General features: G+C 37.5%; 1 protein-coding gene across 6 annotated transcripts in view; it reads left to right on the forward strand.

The window, feature by feature from the left end:
* FHL5 (four and a half LIM domains 5) overlaps positions 1–9,298 on the forward strand; it is a 59,027-nt gene extending 49,729 nt beyond the window's left edge. For all 6 annotated transcript variants that reach the window (XM_058430306.1, XM_058430305.1, XM_058430313.1 and 3 more), the window contains one exon: positions 9,074–9,298. In XM_058430306.1, coding sequence (XP_058286289.1) covers positions 9,074–9,237 — 164 coding nt within the window. In that variant the 3' untranslated portion in view covers positions 9,238–9,298. The remainder of the gene's footprint in view (positions 1–9,073) is intronic.
* The last annotated feature ends 7,334 nt before the right edge of the window (positions 9,299–16,632 follow it).

The raw sequence follows: 16,632 nt of genomic DNA on the forward strand, positions 1-16,632 counted from the left end.
TAAAGCTGAGATGGAAAAACAACGTTGTTCTGCACAAAAACATGAGGATGATCAAGAGCAAATAATCTGACCCAAAAGTAATCTAAATGCAATATTATATATTTAATTTAGACTCATCAGTCCACAGGAAATGTCTAATAACTATTTAAATCTTTTTTTAACTTTGTGATTGAAACACCAGAGACTGAAATGCCTGCAAAAACTTACAACTCACTTTAATATTTCTTCATCTAATTGTTAAATATCTATAGGCCCGAAAGTACTGCTTCTTTAAAATTGAGCTATGTGAACTGATATACCATTGGGAATTCTGATATTGTCACATGTCTTCAGAAAATTGGCATTCATCTGACTATTATGTCACTTTAAGAAGTTAGTTTGGGAGGTGGAGCCAAGATGGCTGAATAGGAACAGCTCCGGTCTCCAGCTCCCAGCCCGAGCGACACAGAAGACGGGTGATTTCTGCATTTCTGCTGGAGGTACCCATTTCATCTCACTAGGGAGTGCCAAACAGTGGGTGCAGGATAGTCGGTGAAGCGCACTGTGTGCAAGCTGAAGCAAGGGGAGGCATTGCCTCACTCGGGAAGCGCAAGGGGTCAGGGAGTTCCCTTTCCTAGTCAAAGAAAGGGGTAACAGACGGCACCTGGAATATCAGGTCAGTCCCATCCTAAACACTTCGCTTTTCCAACGGGCCTGGAAAACGGCACACTAGGAGATTGTGTCTCACACCTGGCTCGGAGGGTCCTATGTCCACAGAGTCTCGCTGATTGCTAGCACAGCAGTCTGAGATCAAGCTGCAAGGCGGCAGCGAGGCTGGGGGAGGGGCGTCCGCCATTGCCCAGGCTTGCTTAGGTAAACAAAGCAGCCAGGAAGCTCGAACTGGGTGGAGCCCACCACAGCTCAAGGAGGCCTGCCTGCCTCTGTAGGCTCCACCTCTGGGGGCAGGGCACAGACAAACAAAAACTCAGCAGGAACCTCCACAGACTTAAATGTCCCTGTCTGACTGACAGCTTTGAAGAGAGTAGCGGTTCTCCCAGCACGCAGCTGGAGATCTGAGAACGGACAGACTGCCTCCTAAAGTGGGTCCCTCACCCCTGAGCAGCCTAACTGGGAGGCATCCCCCCAGTAGGGAAAGACTGACACCTCATTCGGCCAGGTACTCCTCTGAGACAAAACTCCAGAGGAACTATCAGACAGCTGAATTTGTGGTCTCATGAAAATCCGCTGTTCTGCAGCCACCGCTGCTGACACCCAGCCAAACAGGGTCTGGAGTGGACCTCTAGTAAACTCCAACAGACCTGCAGCTGAGGGTCCTGTCTGGTAGAAGGAAAACTAACAAACAAGTAGTAAGAAAAAGTGGGAAAGAGAGAAAATCCGAAATCTAAAAACAGACACCTCTCCTCCTCCAAGGATTCTTTCAAAGATGACTTTGACGAGTTGAGAGAAGAAGGCTCCAGACGATCAAACTACTCTGAGCTACGAGAGGAAATTCAAAACAATAGCAAAGAAGTTAAAAACTTTGAAAAAAAATTAGAAGACTGGATAACTAGAATAACCAATGGAGAGAAAGGCTTAAAGGAGCTGAGGGAGCTGAAAGCCAAGTTTCAAGAACTACGCGAAGATTGCAAAAGCCTCAGTAGCAGATGCGATCAACTGGAAGAAAGGGTATCGCTGATGGAAGATGAAATGAATGAAATGAAGAGAGAAGGGAAGTTTAGAGAAAAAAGAATAAAAAGAAATGAACAAAGCCTCCAAGAAATTTGGGACTATGTGAAAAGACCAAACCTACGTCTGATTGGTGTACCTGAAAATGAGGGGGAGAATGGAATCGAGTTGAAAAACACTCTGCAAGATATTATCCAGGAGAACTTCCCCAATCTAGCAAGGCAGGCCAACATTCAGATTCAGGAAATACAGAGAACGCCACAAAGATACTCCTCGAGAAGAGCAACTCCAAGACACATAATTGTCAGATTCACCAAAGTTGAAACGAAGGAAAAAATGTTAAGGGCAGACAGAGAGAAAGGTCAGGTTACCCACAAAGGCAAGCCCATCAGACTAACAGCTGATCTCTCAGCAGAAACTCTACAAGCCAGAAGAGAGTGGGGGCTGATATTCAACATTCTTAAAGAAAAGAATTTTCAACCCAGAATTTCCTATCCAGCCAAACTAAGCTTCGTAAGTGAAGGAGAAATAAAATACTTTACAGACAAGCAAATGCTGAGTGATTTTGTCACCACCAGGCCTGCCCTAAAAGAGCTCCTGAAGGAAGCACTAAACATGGAAAGGAACAACCGGTACCAGCCACTGCAAAAACATGCCAAACTGTAAAGACCATCGAGGCTAGGAAGAAACTGCAGCAACTAACGAGCAAAATAACCAACTGACATCATAATGACAGGATCAGATTCACACATAACAATAATAACCTTAAATGTAAATGGGCTAAATGCTCCAATTAAAAGACACAGACTGGCAAACTGGATAAGGAGTCAGGACCCATCAGTGTGCTGTATTCAGGAAACCCATCTCACGTGCAGAGACACACATAGACTCAAAATAAAGGGATGGAGGAAGATCTATCAAGCAACTGGAAAACAAAAAAAGGCAGGGGTTGCAATCCTAGTCTCTGATAAAATAGACTTTAAACCAACAAAGATCAAAAGAGACAAAGAAGGCCATTACATAATGGTAAAGGGATCAATTCAACAAGAAGAGCTAACTATCCTAAATATATATGCACCCAACACAGGAGCACCCAGATTAATAAAGCAAGTCCTGAGCGACCCACAAAGGGACTTAAACTCCCACACAATAATAATGGGAGATTTTAACACCCCACTGTCAACATTAGACAGATCAATGAGACAGAAAGTTAACAAGGATATCCAGGAATTGAACTCAGCTCTGCACAAAGTGGACCTAATAGACATCTACAGAACTCTCCACCCCAAATCAACAGAATATACATTGTTTTCAGCACCACACCACACCTATTCCAAAATTGACCACATAGTTGGAAGTAAAGCTCTCTTCAGCAAATGTAAAAGAACAGAAGTTATAACAAACTGTCTCTCAGACCACAGTGCAATCAAACTAGAACTCAGGATTCAGAAACTCACTCAAAACCGCTCAACTACATGGAAACTGAACAACCTGCTCCTGAATGACTATTGGGTACATAATGAAATGACGGCAGAAATAAAGATGTTCTTTGAAACCAATGAGAACAAAGACACAACATACCAGAATCTCTGGGACACATTCAAAGCAGTGTGTGGAGGGAAATTTATAGCACTAAATGCCCACAAGAGAAAGCAGGAAAGATCCAAAATTGACACCTTAACATCCTAATTAAAAGAACCAGAAAAGCAAGAGCAAACACATTCAAAAGCTAGCAGAAGGCTAGAAATAACTAAAATCAGAGCAGAACTGAAGGAAATAGAGACACAAAAAACCCTTCAAAAAATTAATGAATCCAGGAGCTGGTTTTTTGAAAAGATCAACAAAATTGATAGACCGCTAGCAAGACTAATAAAGAAGAAAAGAGAGAAGAATCAAATAGACGCAATAAAAAATGAAAAAGGGGATATCACCACTGATCCCACAGAAATACAATCTACCATCAGAGAATACTACAAACACCTCTATGCAAATAAACTAGAAAATCTAGAAGAAATGGATAAATTCCTTGACAAATACACCCTCCCAAGACTAAATCAGGAAGAAGTTGAATCTCTGAATAGACCAATAACAGGTTCTGAAATTGTGGCGATAATCAATAGCTTACCAAGCAAAAAGAGTCCAGGACCTGATGGATTCACAGCTGAATTCTACCAGAGGTACAAGGAGGAACTGGTACCATTCCTTCTGAAACTATTACAATTGATAGAAAAAGAGGGAATCCTCCCTAATACATTTTATGAAGCCAGCATCGTCCTGATACCAAAGCCTGGCAGAGACATAACCAAAAAAGAGAATTTCAGACCAATATCCTTGATGAACATTGATGCAAAAATCCTCAATAAAATACTGGCAAACCGAATCCAGCAGCACATCAAAAAGCTTATCCACCATAATCAAGTGGGCTTCATCCCTGGGATTCAAGGCTGGTTCAACATACGCAAATCAATAAATGTAATCCAGCATATAAACAGAACCAAAGACAAAAACCACATGATTATCTCAATAGATGCAGAAAAGGCCTTTGACAAAATTCAACAACCCTTCATGCTAAAAACTCTCAATAAATTAGGTATTGATGGGACGTATCTCAAAATAATAAGAGCTATCTATGGCAAACCCACAGCCAATATCATACTGAATGGGCAAAAACTGGAAGCATTCCCTCTGAAAACTGGCACAAGACAGGGATGCCCTCTCTCACCGCTCCTATTCAACATAGTGCTGGAAGTTCTGGCCAGAGCAATCAGGCAGGAGAAGGAAATAAAGGGTATTCAATTAGGAAAAGAGGAAGTCAAATTGTCCCTGTTTGCAGATGACATGATTGTATATCTAGAAAACCCCATTGTCTCAGCCCAAAATCTCCTTAAGCTGATTAGCAACTTCAGCAAAGTCTCAGGATACAAAATCAATGTACAAAAATCACAAACATTCTTGTACACCAATAACAGACAAACAGAGAGCCAAATCATGAGTGAACTCCCATTCACAATTGCTTCAAAGAGAATAAAATACCTAGGAATCCAACTTACAAGGGATGTGAAGGACCTCTTCAAGGAGAACTACAAACCACTGCTCAATGAAATAAAAGAGGATACAAACAAATGGAAGAACATTCCATGCTCATGGGTTAGAAGAATCAATATCGTGAAAATGGCCATACTGCCCAAGGTAATTTATAGATTCAATGCCATCCCCATCAAGCTACCAATGACTTTCTTCACAGAATTGGATAAAACTACTTTAAAGATCATATGGAACCAAAAAAGAGCCCGCATCACCAAGTCAATCCTAAGCCAAAAGAACAAAGCTGGAGGCATCATGCTACCTGACTTTAAACTATACTACAAGGCTACAATAACCAAAACAGCATGGTACTGGTACCACAACAGAGACATAGATCAATGGAACAGAACAGAGCCCTCAGAAATGATGCCACATATCTAAAACTATCTGATCTTTGACAAACCTGACAAAAACAAGAAATGGGGAAAGGATTCCCTATTTAATAAATGGTGCTGGGAAAACTGGCTAGCCATATGTAGAAAGCTGAAACTGAATCCCTTCCTTACATCTTATACAAAAATTAATTCAAGATGGATTAAAGACTTATATGTTAGACCTAAAACCATTAAAATCCTACAAGAAAACCTAGGTAATACTATTCAGGACATAGGCGTGGGCAAGGACTTCATGTCTAAAACACCAAAAGCAATGGCAACAAAAGCCAAAATTGACAAATGGGATCTAATTCAACTAAAGAGCTTCTGCACAGCAAAAGAAACTACCATCAGAGTGAACAGGCAACCTACAGAATGGGAGAAAATTTTTGCAACCTACTCATCTGACAAAGGGCTAATATCCAGAATCTACAATGAACTCAAACAAATTTACAAGAAAGAAACAAACAACTCCATCAAAAAGTGGGCAAAGGACATGAACAGACACTTCTCAAAAGAAGACATTTATGCAGCCAAAAAACACAAGAAGAAATGCTCATCATCACTGGCCATCAGAGAAATGCAAATCAAAACCACAGTGAGATACCATCTCACACCAGTTAGAATGGCCATCATTAAAAAATCAGGAAACAACAGGTGCTGGAGAGGATGTGGAGAAATAGGAACACTTTTACACTGTTGGTGGGACTGTAAACTAGTTCACCCATTGTGGAAGTCAGTGTGGCGATTCTTCAGGAATCTAGAACTAGAAATACCATTTGACCCAGCCATCCCATTACTGGGTATATACCCAAAGGACTATAAATCATGCTGCTATAAAGACACATGCACACGTATGTTTATTTCGGCACTATTCACAATAGCAAAGACTTGGAACCAACCCAAATGTCCCACAACAATAGACTGGATTAAGAAAATGTGGCAAATATACACCATGGAATACTATGCAGCCATAAAAAATGAGGAGTTCGTGTCCTTTGTAGGGACATGGATGAAATTGGAAAACATCATTCTCAGTAAACTATCGCAAGGACAAAAAACCAAACACCGCATGTTCTCACTCATAGGTGGGAATTGAACAATGAGAACTCATGGACACAGGAAGGGGAACATCACATTCCGGGTACTGTTGTGGGGTGGGGGGGGGGGGGGGGGGGGACAGCATTAGGAGATATACCTAATGCTAATTGACGAGTTAATGGGTGCAGGAAATCAACATGGCACATGGATACATATGTAACAAACCTGCACATTGTGCACATGTACAAAAAAAAAAAAAGAAAGAAAAAAAGAAAAAAAGAAAAGAATTAAGGAAAATTTCAGTTAAACAGGGGAAATAATTTCAAGATCTATTATACAACATAGTGACTATAGTTAACAACTATGTATTATATACTTGAAAATTGCTAAGAGAATAGATTTTTAAATGTTCTCACCACATGCAAAAAAAAGTATATGATAAGGTAATAGATACGTTAATTGCCTTGATTTAGCCATTCCACAATGTATACGTATACAAAAACAACATGTTATATAATATATGTACAATTTTTATTTGTCAATTAAGATTAATCAATTAATTTTTTTAAAAAGCTCTGAGAAATCTACCTATAAATCACCAAGTGTAATTTTTAAAACCCATCACATTGAACTGCTTCATTTGAACAAACTCCAGGTATAGCTACCATATTTTCTCCTCCTTTGAGATAGAATTAACCTCTTAAACTATCGGGGATAAATGAAGCAGCTTGATGCAGCGAAAAGTGTTCTGGACTGAGGAGCAAAAGACTTGGTCCTCCCTGCCCCCACTGCTGTGTCACTGTGGGTGACTAACTCACCTCCGGGGTGGGGGCCTTCATTTGCCTTATTTATAAAACAAGCAGTTGAGCAGGTTGGCTTTCTTCCATCTGTTTATTTCAAGGAAAAGGAATTTCAAATGTTGTGGTTTCTTCAGAGAGTGATGTTAATGTTCCTCATTATGTTCTTTACCAAAGATAAACTCAAACTTAGTTTCATGAGGTTAAAAGCAGACACTCTAAAGACAGATGGCCCTGGCCTGTGCTGAAATCTTAGATCTGCTGCTTACTAGCTGGGTGACCTGGGGCAAGTGGTTAAACTTCTCACTTCTCAGTTTTTGTCTGCAAAGTGGGGCTGATGCTAATATCTAACCCTATGAAGGTAAGGTGAGGGCTGTATAAGGTAACACACATAAAGGACTTAGAATAGTAATTGGCACACATTCAAGCACTCAATAAGTGCCAGCTCTTATTCTACGGACTTATCAGAAACATATGAAACCAGATAAAGCAGGTGCCAGAGACCTGCTTCATGGATGGCTTTCTTACTGCAAATAACCCTCATGACCTAAGGGAGTAAACATATCCCTTTTGGAACAGTTTACATATGCCTCACATGTTGGTTCAGCCCTTTCTTAAAGTTGCCAGATGCTTCTACTTTTTCTTATTTGTAAAATTCTGGAAGAATTGCTTTTATATTTGCCATTTGTACAAGGCTTACTAATAAAATTAAGAAAAACTCATGAGCGTCAAAATGCTAGACATGTAATAATTAGTTTCATGAACAGCATAATTTATGTATATACAGAACATTACTCTTGCAGTCAGCTTATTAATGTTTTGAATAATATCAAGGGAATTAAGTAGCACATAATTAATTTACATTTATTAGGAAGTAATGTTGATAGCATCATAGATAAGTAAGCTATAAATTTAATCAAGGAAAGTAGAGAAATTTGATGCAAATTTCTTTATGAACTACTAAATTATATATGAAGACATCAAATAAGTTTGTTAGGATGGAAACAAAAGTTCATCATCCTATTTAAGAAGAATGTATCTGAAATAGAATGCTATTCACCCTTTCACTTCACCATTCCAAATGGAGTATTTGGGAATTACATATGAATTATATAACTCTTTTAACCTCACTCCATGGATGATACGCAAATAATAGCACTAAGATTACTGGGAGAAAACACGAAATAAATAAAGACCCAAACCTAAGGCATCTCAACCTCTCCCCAAACCCTTTTTATTTTCTCCATTTATGTACTTCTCAAAATCAATTTCTTGAACTATACCCTGGAATCACATTAGGGAGACAGAGATCAGACCCTCACCGAAGATTCAAATTCTACTACTTTTTAAAGAAACAGTATGGTTCAAGTGAGGCCCAAGTTAAAGTGGAGGAGGCTGACAAAGCACTTAGAAACCAATCACGGGATAACGTGGCTTCATTGGCCAGATTCAACAAAAGCTGAAGTTGTCTCTGAGCAAGATAATAAGGCCATCACATTAGGATAGCTGAATGATTAGACAAAATCCTCTATTTGGGCTTTCTAGAAATAGTATCCCAAAGCACATAACCCCAGGACATATTCTAAGTACAACTAAGCACAGAAAAATGAGGGGAAAGAAGAAAACTAAAAGTCATTACAACATTGGACATCAGACTAGGAAGCATACATTTATTTCATTTTATCTTCATTTTGCAGCTAAGAAAACTTAAAGGCATGTAGAGAAAAAGGGGAAATGTATTCATACTTAGATATCTCTGACTTCACAACCTATACCTTCTTTCCACTATGCTACACTGTATTTTCTTATCTGGCTTAGACAATCCTTATCTGTTTCCAAAAATACCTGACTTGCATATCAGCATTCTGCCTTCTTCTGTAGATTATGGCAGAATTTGGCTGTGAATCTGGTTGGGTGGCATAGGTGTAACTTTCCTACAGCAGATAGTTCCAGATGGACACAGGGCCAGGAAGCAGCATTCTTTTTTGGGTTATTTGCCTCTGCGTTGTCTTGCTCATAGCTCTATCTCCAGTTCCTAGAGGAGCATCTGCTAGAATGCTCAATCTATTCCTTGAAAGGATAGATTAATCTTTTTCTCCAATTCCTTTACAGGTCTCACAGGTGCCAAGTTTATCTGCTTTCAAGACAGCCAGTGGCATAGCGAATGCTTTAACTGCGGGAAGTGCTCTGTCTCCTTGGTGGGTAAAGGCTTCCTGACCCAGAACAAGGAAATCTTCTGCCAAAAATGTGGCTCTGGAATGGACACTGACATCTAGGAGACAGTCCTTTCCCACCTAAAATCCACTTTGCCTGCGTTGTCACTAAAGCCAGAACTCAGTTGCGGTCTTATTTTTGACATAAGTTTTAGAAAATATTAATGTAGTTTAGAGTGGAAAAGTTTTTGCACACATTTTGATTGAACTATATTCTAAGGGCACAAAAAGCACAGTAGAACAGAAATGAATATATGCTAAATCACAAAGACAACTCTCCTTGCAAAATACTGCACTCTGCTGTTAGAAACATAGGAAAATATCTCTTCATAATCAAATATATGACATATACCTAGGAGCTCTGGATGTAATTACTGAAGAATGAGGTTTTTCATACCTGAAGAGTAAAAGAAAAACTAAGAGATCGAACTGAGAGGTATACATGAGGCTAGTGTTTGCATTCCTGGTTATATGTAATGTGATAAATTAGCTATGAATGGTAAAAGAACAAAACTGATCAGAGCAAATTCATTAGCAATTTAGAAATCATCTTTTTTGTTCACACATACTGACTGTAGAATTAAAAAACAAAGCTACAATTTGCCCTCATACACACTGCTTCCACAGCTTGCTAGTTCCGTGTTTACTCAATGGAATATGAGAAGTGAGGACATTATGGCTCTCATAATCTGCATAGGTATAAAGGGGATCATTTCTACCTAGGGATAGCCAAAGCATGGGTTTCAACACATTTTGTATTAAATGTATTTTCAAAGTCCACAGTGATTTTTCTAAATGCTTACAGATTCCATGAAATAAAAGTCTATTCTTTCAAGTGGAGCTAACCAGGATAATCTTTGTCCCCAAAGGCAAACCTTTAAAATAAATAGATCATTAAATCATCACTTGTGGAAATGAGTTTTAGGGAAGGGATTGAGTGTTGGAACATGACTTTCATCCAGATATCTAAAGACATAATAGAATGCATAATTAGCTCTGTGCCTCATGCATTTTGCCTTCTAAAATTACATAGATGATTAATGGGCAGACATAAAAGTGGGCTTTAAAGAAATCTAGTAATAATAAAAACTGAAAAAGAATAATTCACTGCTGATAATTCAGAACCTGCAAAGCAGCACAATAGAGTAATGTGGGCTGTAGGGGAGCCCTCCCTACTCTTCCCCCACATCTGTGCTACCCACCTTACCCCAAGCCAATTGTGCCCCTAGCTTCAATCTGCTGCATAACCAGGAGGTGCACTCCTAACCCTAAGCAACTGTCCTATAAATCAGTCAGTGTTTACTGATCACACAGGAAGTAAACATCCTTAGTGAGAAGTCCATCACCAGGTTTATCTTTATGCTAGACTTTAACTGATCGTGACCCTACCTTGCTGCCCCTGGATATTTTCCACATTACTTGGGACAAATGGAAAACAACCTCTGCTCTCCATGATCAGTTATCACACTGGTTATAGCATCTCTTGGATAGAGTAGAGGGAGGTCAGGAGAAGAAGCCCACATAGATATATAAGTGTCTTCTCTCAGATTACAGATTATAGCATTAAAGGTTTTGATTAAAATCTAATTGGAAGATACTGCTGATTACAATTACCAAAATAGCATCACAGGAGATCCAATTAAAATTGTTATGGAAATAATTTTTGAAATAGTTTAAAATGCAAGAATATTCAGGGATGTAAACAATTTAGAGATACTAATAAATGTTCTGCTAGATAGAATATTTGAAAACTATAAATGTATTTTTGGATTAACAATGCCAAGGTATTTTTTCATATTCACATTGTAAAATACAGGCAAAACTATCAATATTTTTTCTGCATTACATGAAATTTCACAGGTAGAACTAAATCTATGATATAGAAAATAATAGCACATTACACATAGAGAAAACCAAGCCACTTAGGTTTAGATAGATATATAGCATGTAACATCTTCTCTGTTAACCAATTATAGATACATATACAACATGTAACGTTTTCTTAGTTAAACAATTGGAAATGTTTAGGCATTTTACTGTGTGTGGGGGGGTGAGTATGCACATGATCAGAATTGTATTCTAGCTTTACAATTAAAATTCACAGTCATTTCCTAAAGATTTTATTATCCTTTCAAAAGTATAAATATATATACTTTTACATATAAATAGTTCTGCATTTAGAAGGTATCCTACACATCAAACATCCATTAAACATGTACTATGCCAAAAGTTAGAGCTTACACTGTTGTGGTTCTGGAGTGGTAGGAGGATGGATCATGGTATGGAAATGCAGAAGTGCCTGATGCAAAGATCCTTGCCTGCAGGTTAAACAAAGCACCACTGTAGACATAGTACACATATGTAAAACAACTAAGAAAAAGACCTCATTAGGTCTTTGTGTAACACACACAAAGATAAACGTAAAAATTATATAGTTGATTTACATATGGTTTATGTAACAGAGAAAAACTCCTTAATGGACTTATCCAAAGATGAAATGGACTGACTCAGGAAATAGTGGGCTCCCAGTAATTCAAAGATGACATCTGCACTGCACGGGCAGGAAAGAAGTTAAAAGCAAATCCCATGTGCCAATAACAACCAGATGGCTTGGAAGTAGCAGAGACTGTGCCAAAGAGCAGGAGAAAATAAGATTGCTAAAAGAGAAAGAGTCAGAGGAAGGGAGAATAACTCTTAGGATCAAAAGTGATATAACAGGCCATAGAAAGTTACCAACTGTTCTTAAGTAAAGGAAGAAAATAATTATTGCAGTGTTTGAGGAGAATTATGCTTTTGATTCTTTGTGGAATAGAACCAAAGAAAGCAAGGTTCCAAGGATTAAGTTTCTTACTGCAGTAATAAGTTTGGTTAATGGCTACAAAAGTGAAAAGAAAGAGGAAAAAGGCATTGAAGGCCACGAGTTATATTTGTTGGCAAAGATGAGTATGCAAGTCAACAAATCAAAATATTTTATTTTGTCATGTTGGGGATTAAAGACGACAAAAGAAGCAAAAATGTATTTCCGCTTCAACAATAATGACTAGGATGCCCAAGGGTTCAGTTTTAACTTGGCATTATAAAAGTGTTAAATTGGGACAAACTAGCTCCATTGGTTACGTAAAATGTGGTTATGTTACAATCCGGGCTTCAAAGCTTACATCGTCGCCATAACTTAAAAAAAAGGAACACTAGATTGTTCATTGGAGTAAAATATTGGCCTACCATTATGAAAAATGCATAACACTAATCACAAATGGTTAAAAAAAAACACTGCCAAATTTAATATCACAAATGAAAAGTCAATCTAAAAACACATTTGATGTTAGCAATACCATTTTTGAATTTAAGAAAAAAATAATTTTTAATCTACTTGGCATATTGTTAATTGTTGGTGTTTTAAATAAGAAAATGGTTGTTTGGCCGGGAGCGGTGGCTCATGCCTGTAAATCCCAGCACTTTGGGAGGCCAAGGCAGGCGGATCACGAGGTCAGGAGATCTAGACCAGCCTGGCTAACACGGTGAAACCCCGTCTCTACTAAAAATACAAAAAATTAGCCGGGGGTGGCGGGCGCCTGTAGTCCCAGATACTCGGGAGGCTGACGCAGGAGAATGGAGCGAACTCGGGATGCGGAGCTTGCAGTGAGCCGAGATGGTGCCACTGCACTCCAGCCTGGGCGACAGAGCAAGACTCTGTCTCAAAACAAAAAGAAAAAAAAAGAAAATAGTTGTTACAGTATGTTTTAGATATATTTAATCAAGCACATAGTCTGTAATGCATCTATAGATAGATGTTTATTATGATAATGATAGTTTTTGCTAATTTTATACATTGGTTTTTATAAGTCTCATACGGAATAAATTTACATTTTACATAGTCTATATTACTCATATTATTTTTAAAGATTTATTTTTTACATTAACTGTTTAGTAAACAGAATAGGTGTGGAATAAATTCTGTAGTGTTTCTACTTCTATTACATAAAGCAACATGATGACTTTTACCTTCTATTACCCATCTGTTTTTACAACATCCAAGTTGTAACTATATATTCAGATACTATTTCAGGGCATTAATAGGAAAAAAACAGAATTGTCTGACCCAAACAGAATCTCTCTTCTGTTAAATTAGGAGATCCATAGCTATGCTCTTTCTTACAGTAATAAAATGGTTAAAATATTCTAAACTAAAAAAAACCCTCTATTATTTCTGTGATTCTGAAAATATTTTATGAAAAAAATCCCACTTCAATTGAATTTTTCTGCTTTGATGCAGATAGTCTTTTGCTAATTTCTTATTTCTATAAGTAAGGAATTGCTAAAACTTGGTGGCTTTAAACCCTTATTTATTCTATCTAAAACAAAATTTATGTCTATTACACAAATCTTCATGAAACTTTAATCCACATTATTAGTATCATTTAGTTACTCTCCAGAATTAATCTTGGAAGCTGAATTCTTTTAACGTCCAAACATGTTCCACAAAGACTACTTGGAAGAACACCCTCATCAAACATTTCTAGCTCACTTCTTAAATCACATGGTTTTGAAAAGTACTGATCTTATGGGGACCCAAAACATAAACTTCATGTCTTGGAATAGTGTCTCTTCAATGAAAGAGTCAGAATAGCACTAGAAATTGCAGTTGTTAGGTATTACCTTTATCCTAAACCTTTTCTTCCAGGAGTATTAAATCTTTAGATCTTCATTATCCTACCAGAAACATTGCAGGACTGACTGAGATGGGATCATCATTAAAAAATGTATGGGAACTTTAAGGTCCTCTTTTCAGGGAGAGGTAAAGGAGACCTGTCAAGACTTGGGAAAATACATCATCAGGATAGATTTGGCCTTACGACTTCTCAGAATTTACTGAATCTGTATTGTGTTATGTCAGCATTTAAAAAAGGATATCAAGGAGAGAGGATATCAAGTCTTCATTCGAACCATCCATCTTAAAAGAATTTAGAAATGAATCCATCCATTCAAGTCATCCATGTGCCTTCTTAGATGGTCCCAAAAACATGTCATCCAGAGAGAATTAGAGAAGTTTTGTATGATAATTATAACCATTCTGAATTTTTCTGGCTGATAACTTTAGACTAGATACTCTCTTCAATATGGAGGAAATCAAAAAGGAGGGAAAAGAAACAAGAGATTCAGACTCAAAGTTGGAGTCTATAAAAGAAATAACAGAGTTTACATGTATTTGAAATGACTGGATTTTATATCACTGTGGTTGAGAAAAGGAACAGCTTGCTGTGATAGAATTATGATCCCTGTCACTGAAGAGCAAAGAGTATTTGGGTCAAATATTTTCCCACGAATGTTAACAAACTTATGGAGTGGATGTCCATAAAGGGTTCTCTAAATGAGGAACATTAATGAGCTCAGCAGACATTCATCCAGTGACTCAAACAGTGACATTAAATGCTATTCCTGCTACACACAAAAACAAAAAGTTTGATATTTATGGAATTCCACACACTGAATCCTTAAGGCTTACTCCTTCTTTAACAAATGACATCCTATCCCTTGTTTGCTTCTGTAGCATCACTGATAAGTCTATTTGAGAGCTTCAACCCAACCTCTCAAACAGGAAATGAATGAAAGAGTATGGATAGAAGAAAAATGGAGAAAAAGAGTGTGGTGATAAACATTTTGACATTTCTAAAAAATAAAAAATTAAAATTTTAAAACTTTTGTTTTCCCTATATAATAAAAACTTTCCAAAACTACAAGATAGTTACAAGAGGCAAAATACATGAACAAAAAAAGGAAAAGTTTGATAAAATTTTGGGCTTGAGGACTACAGTTAGTATCAGTCTTCTCCCTTCCATGGAAATTACTCTCTTAGACACCACCAACTAATACATAGCCACAAAAGTCCATGATTGATTCTTCAACTTTCTGTCTGCTATGAGATAGGTACTTGCTATTGTTGGCTTCCTCAAGCTTCTTCAAAATCTTTCTGCCAGTGGCATCCATGACACCATTCTCTCCTATGTCTCCTAAATCTCTGTCCCCTTCCCTGGCACACCATCTTCTATCAATTTCTTAAAAACAAATATTCCTAAATATTCTTGACCTCCTTGCTCTATATTTTCTCTATTGGTGAACTTATCTAATTCCATGATTTCAATTGCTTCCTCTGGATAGCTGAATTCCAGAAATACATCTTCTGCCTTGAATTCTCTTCTGAGTTCCAGACCCAAGTTTCTCATTGCCTTTTGGACATCTCAAACCAATGTTATGCAGACACCTAAAAATAACTTTATTATCCTTCCTCCAAATTCCACTTATCATCCTCTGTTCCTCATCATAGTTAATGCATCATCCAAATAGGGCTTTTTGAATTCAAGTCTTGGGCACATGAAAAGTAGTCATTAGGGAAATGCAAACTAAAACCACAATGAGATACTATTTCACACAGACTAGAATGGCTGTAATAAGTAAGACAGACAGTAACAAGTATTGTTAAGGATGTAGAGGGACAGGAACTTTCATATATTGCTGGCAGCAATGAAAATGAGAGAAAATGATACGGCTACTTTGGAAAACAGTTTGATAGTTTCTCAAAAAGCTAAACATAAAACTACCATAAAACCCAGAAATTTCACTCATATCTACCTAAGAGAAATGAAAATATATGTCCACACAAATGTTCATAGCAGCATTATTCATAATAGCCCCAACTTGAAACAATCCAAGTATTCAACTGATAAACAGATGAAGGAAGTATGATACAGCCATATAATAGGATGCAGCCAGAAAAAGGAATGAAGTATTGATACATGCTACAACATGAATAAACTTTGGAAATACTATGCTAAGTGAAAGAAGTCAGACAAAAAGGCCACATACTGTATGATTCCATGTATACAAGATGCTCAGAACGGGCAAATTTACAGAGACAAAGTCAATTAGTGGTTTCCTGGGGTTAGGGGCATGAATGGTAATTAACTGCAAATGCACATGAGGAAAGTTTTTGGAAAGAATGAAAATATTCTAAAAGTAATTTATGGTAATGATTGCACCACTTGATAAAATTACTAAAAATCATTGAATTACAGACTTGAAATGAGTGAACTGCATGATATGTAAACTATAGCTCAATAAAGCTGGGTTTTTTTTAATCTCTCTTGGCTTTTCCCTCTCCCCAATTCCTTACATCTGAGTCCTGTAAGAAAAGCCACAAGTTTTTCGTTTTCCCTTGCGGACTTATTTTGTTTCCCCAAAATACCATTCACTTTAATTTTTATGTGCTCCTGCCCATGCTGTTTCCTCTGCTTAGGATTCTTTTCCTCTCACCTGCCTGTCAAAATTTTAATCAACCTCTAAAGCCCAGATCAAAGTTGCCTCCTATGTGAAACCTTTACTAATATCCCTTAGCAAAATGTAATCATTTCCTGCAACTTCTTTTTTATAATTCCGTGAGAAGTTTAAACAACTTGGTTTATA

Source organism: Hylobates moloch, unplaced genomic scaffold (assembly GCF_009828535.3).
Source record: "Hylobates moloch isolate HMO894 unplaced genomic scaffold, HMol_V3 SCAFFOLD_2, whole genome shotgun sequence".
In the NCBI taxonomy this organism is placed as follows: Eukaryota; Metazoa; Chordata; class Mammalia; order Primates; family Hylobatidae; genus Hylobates; species Hylobates moloch.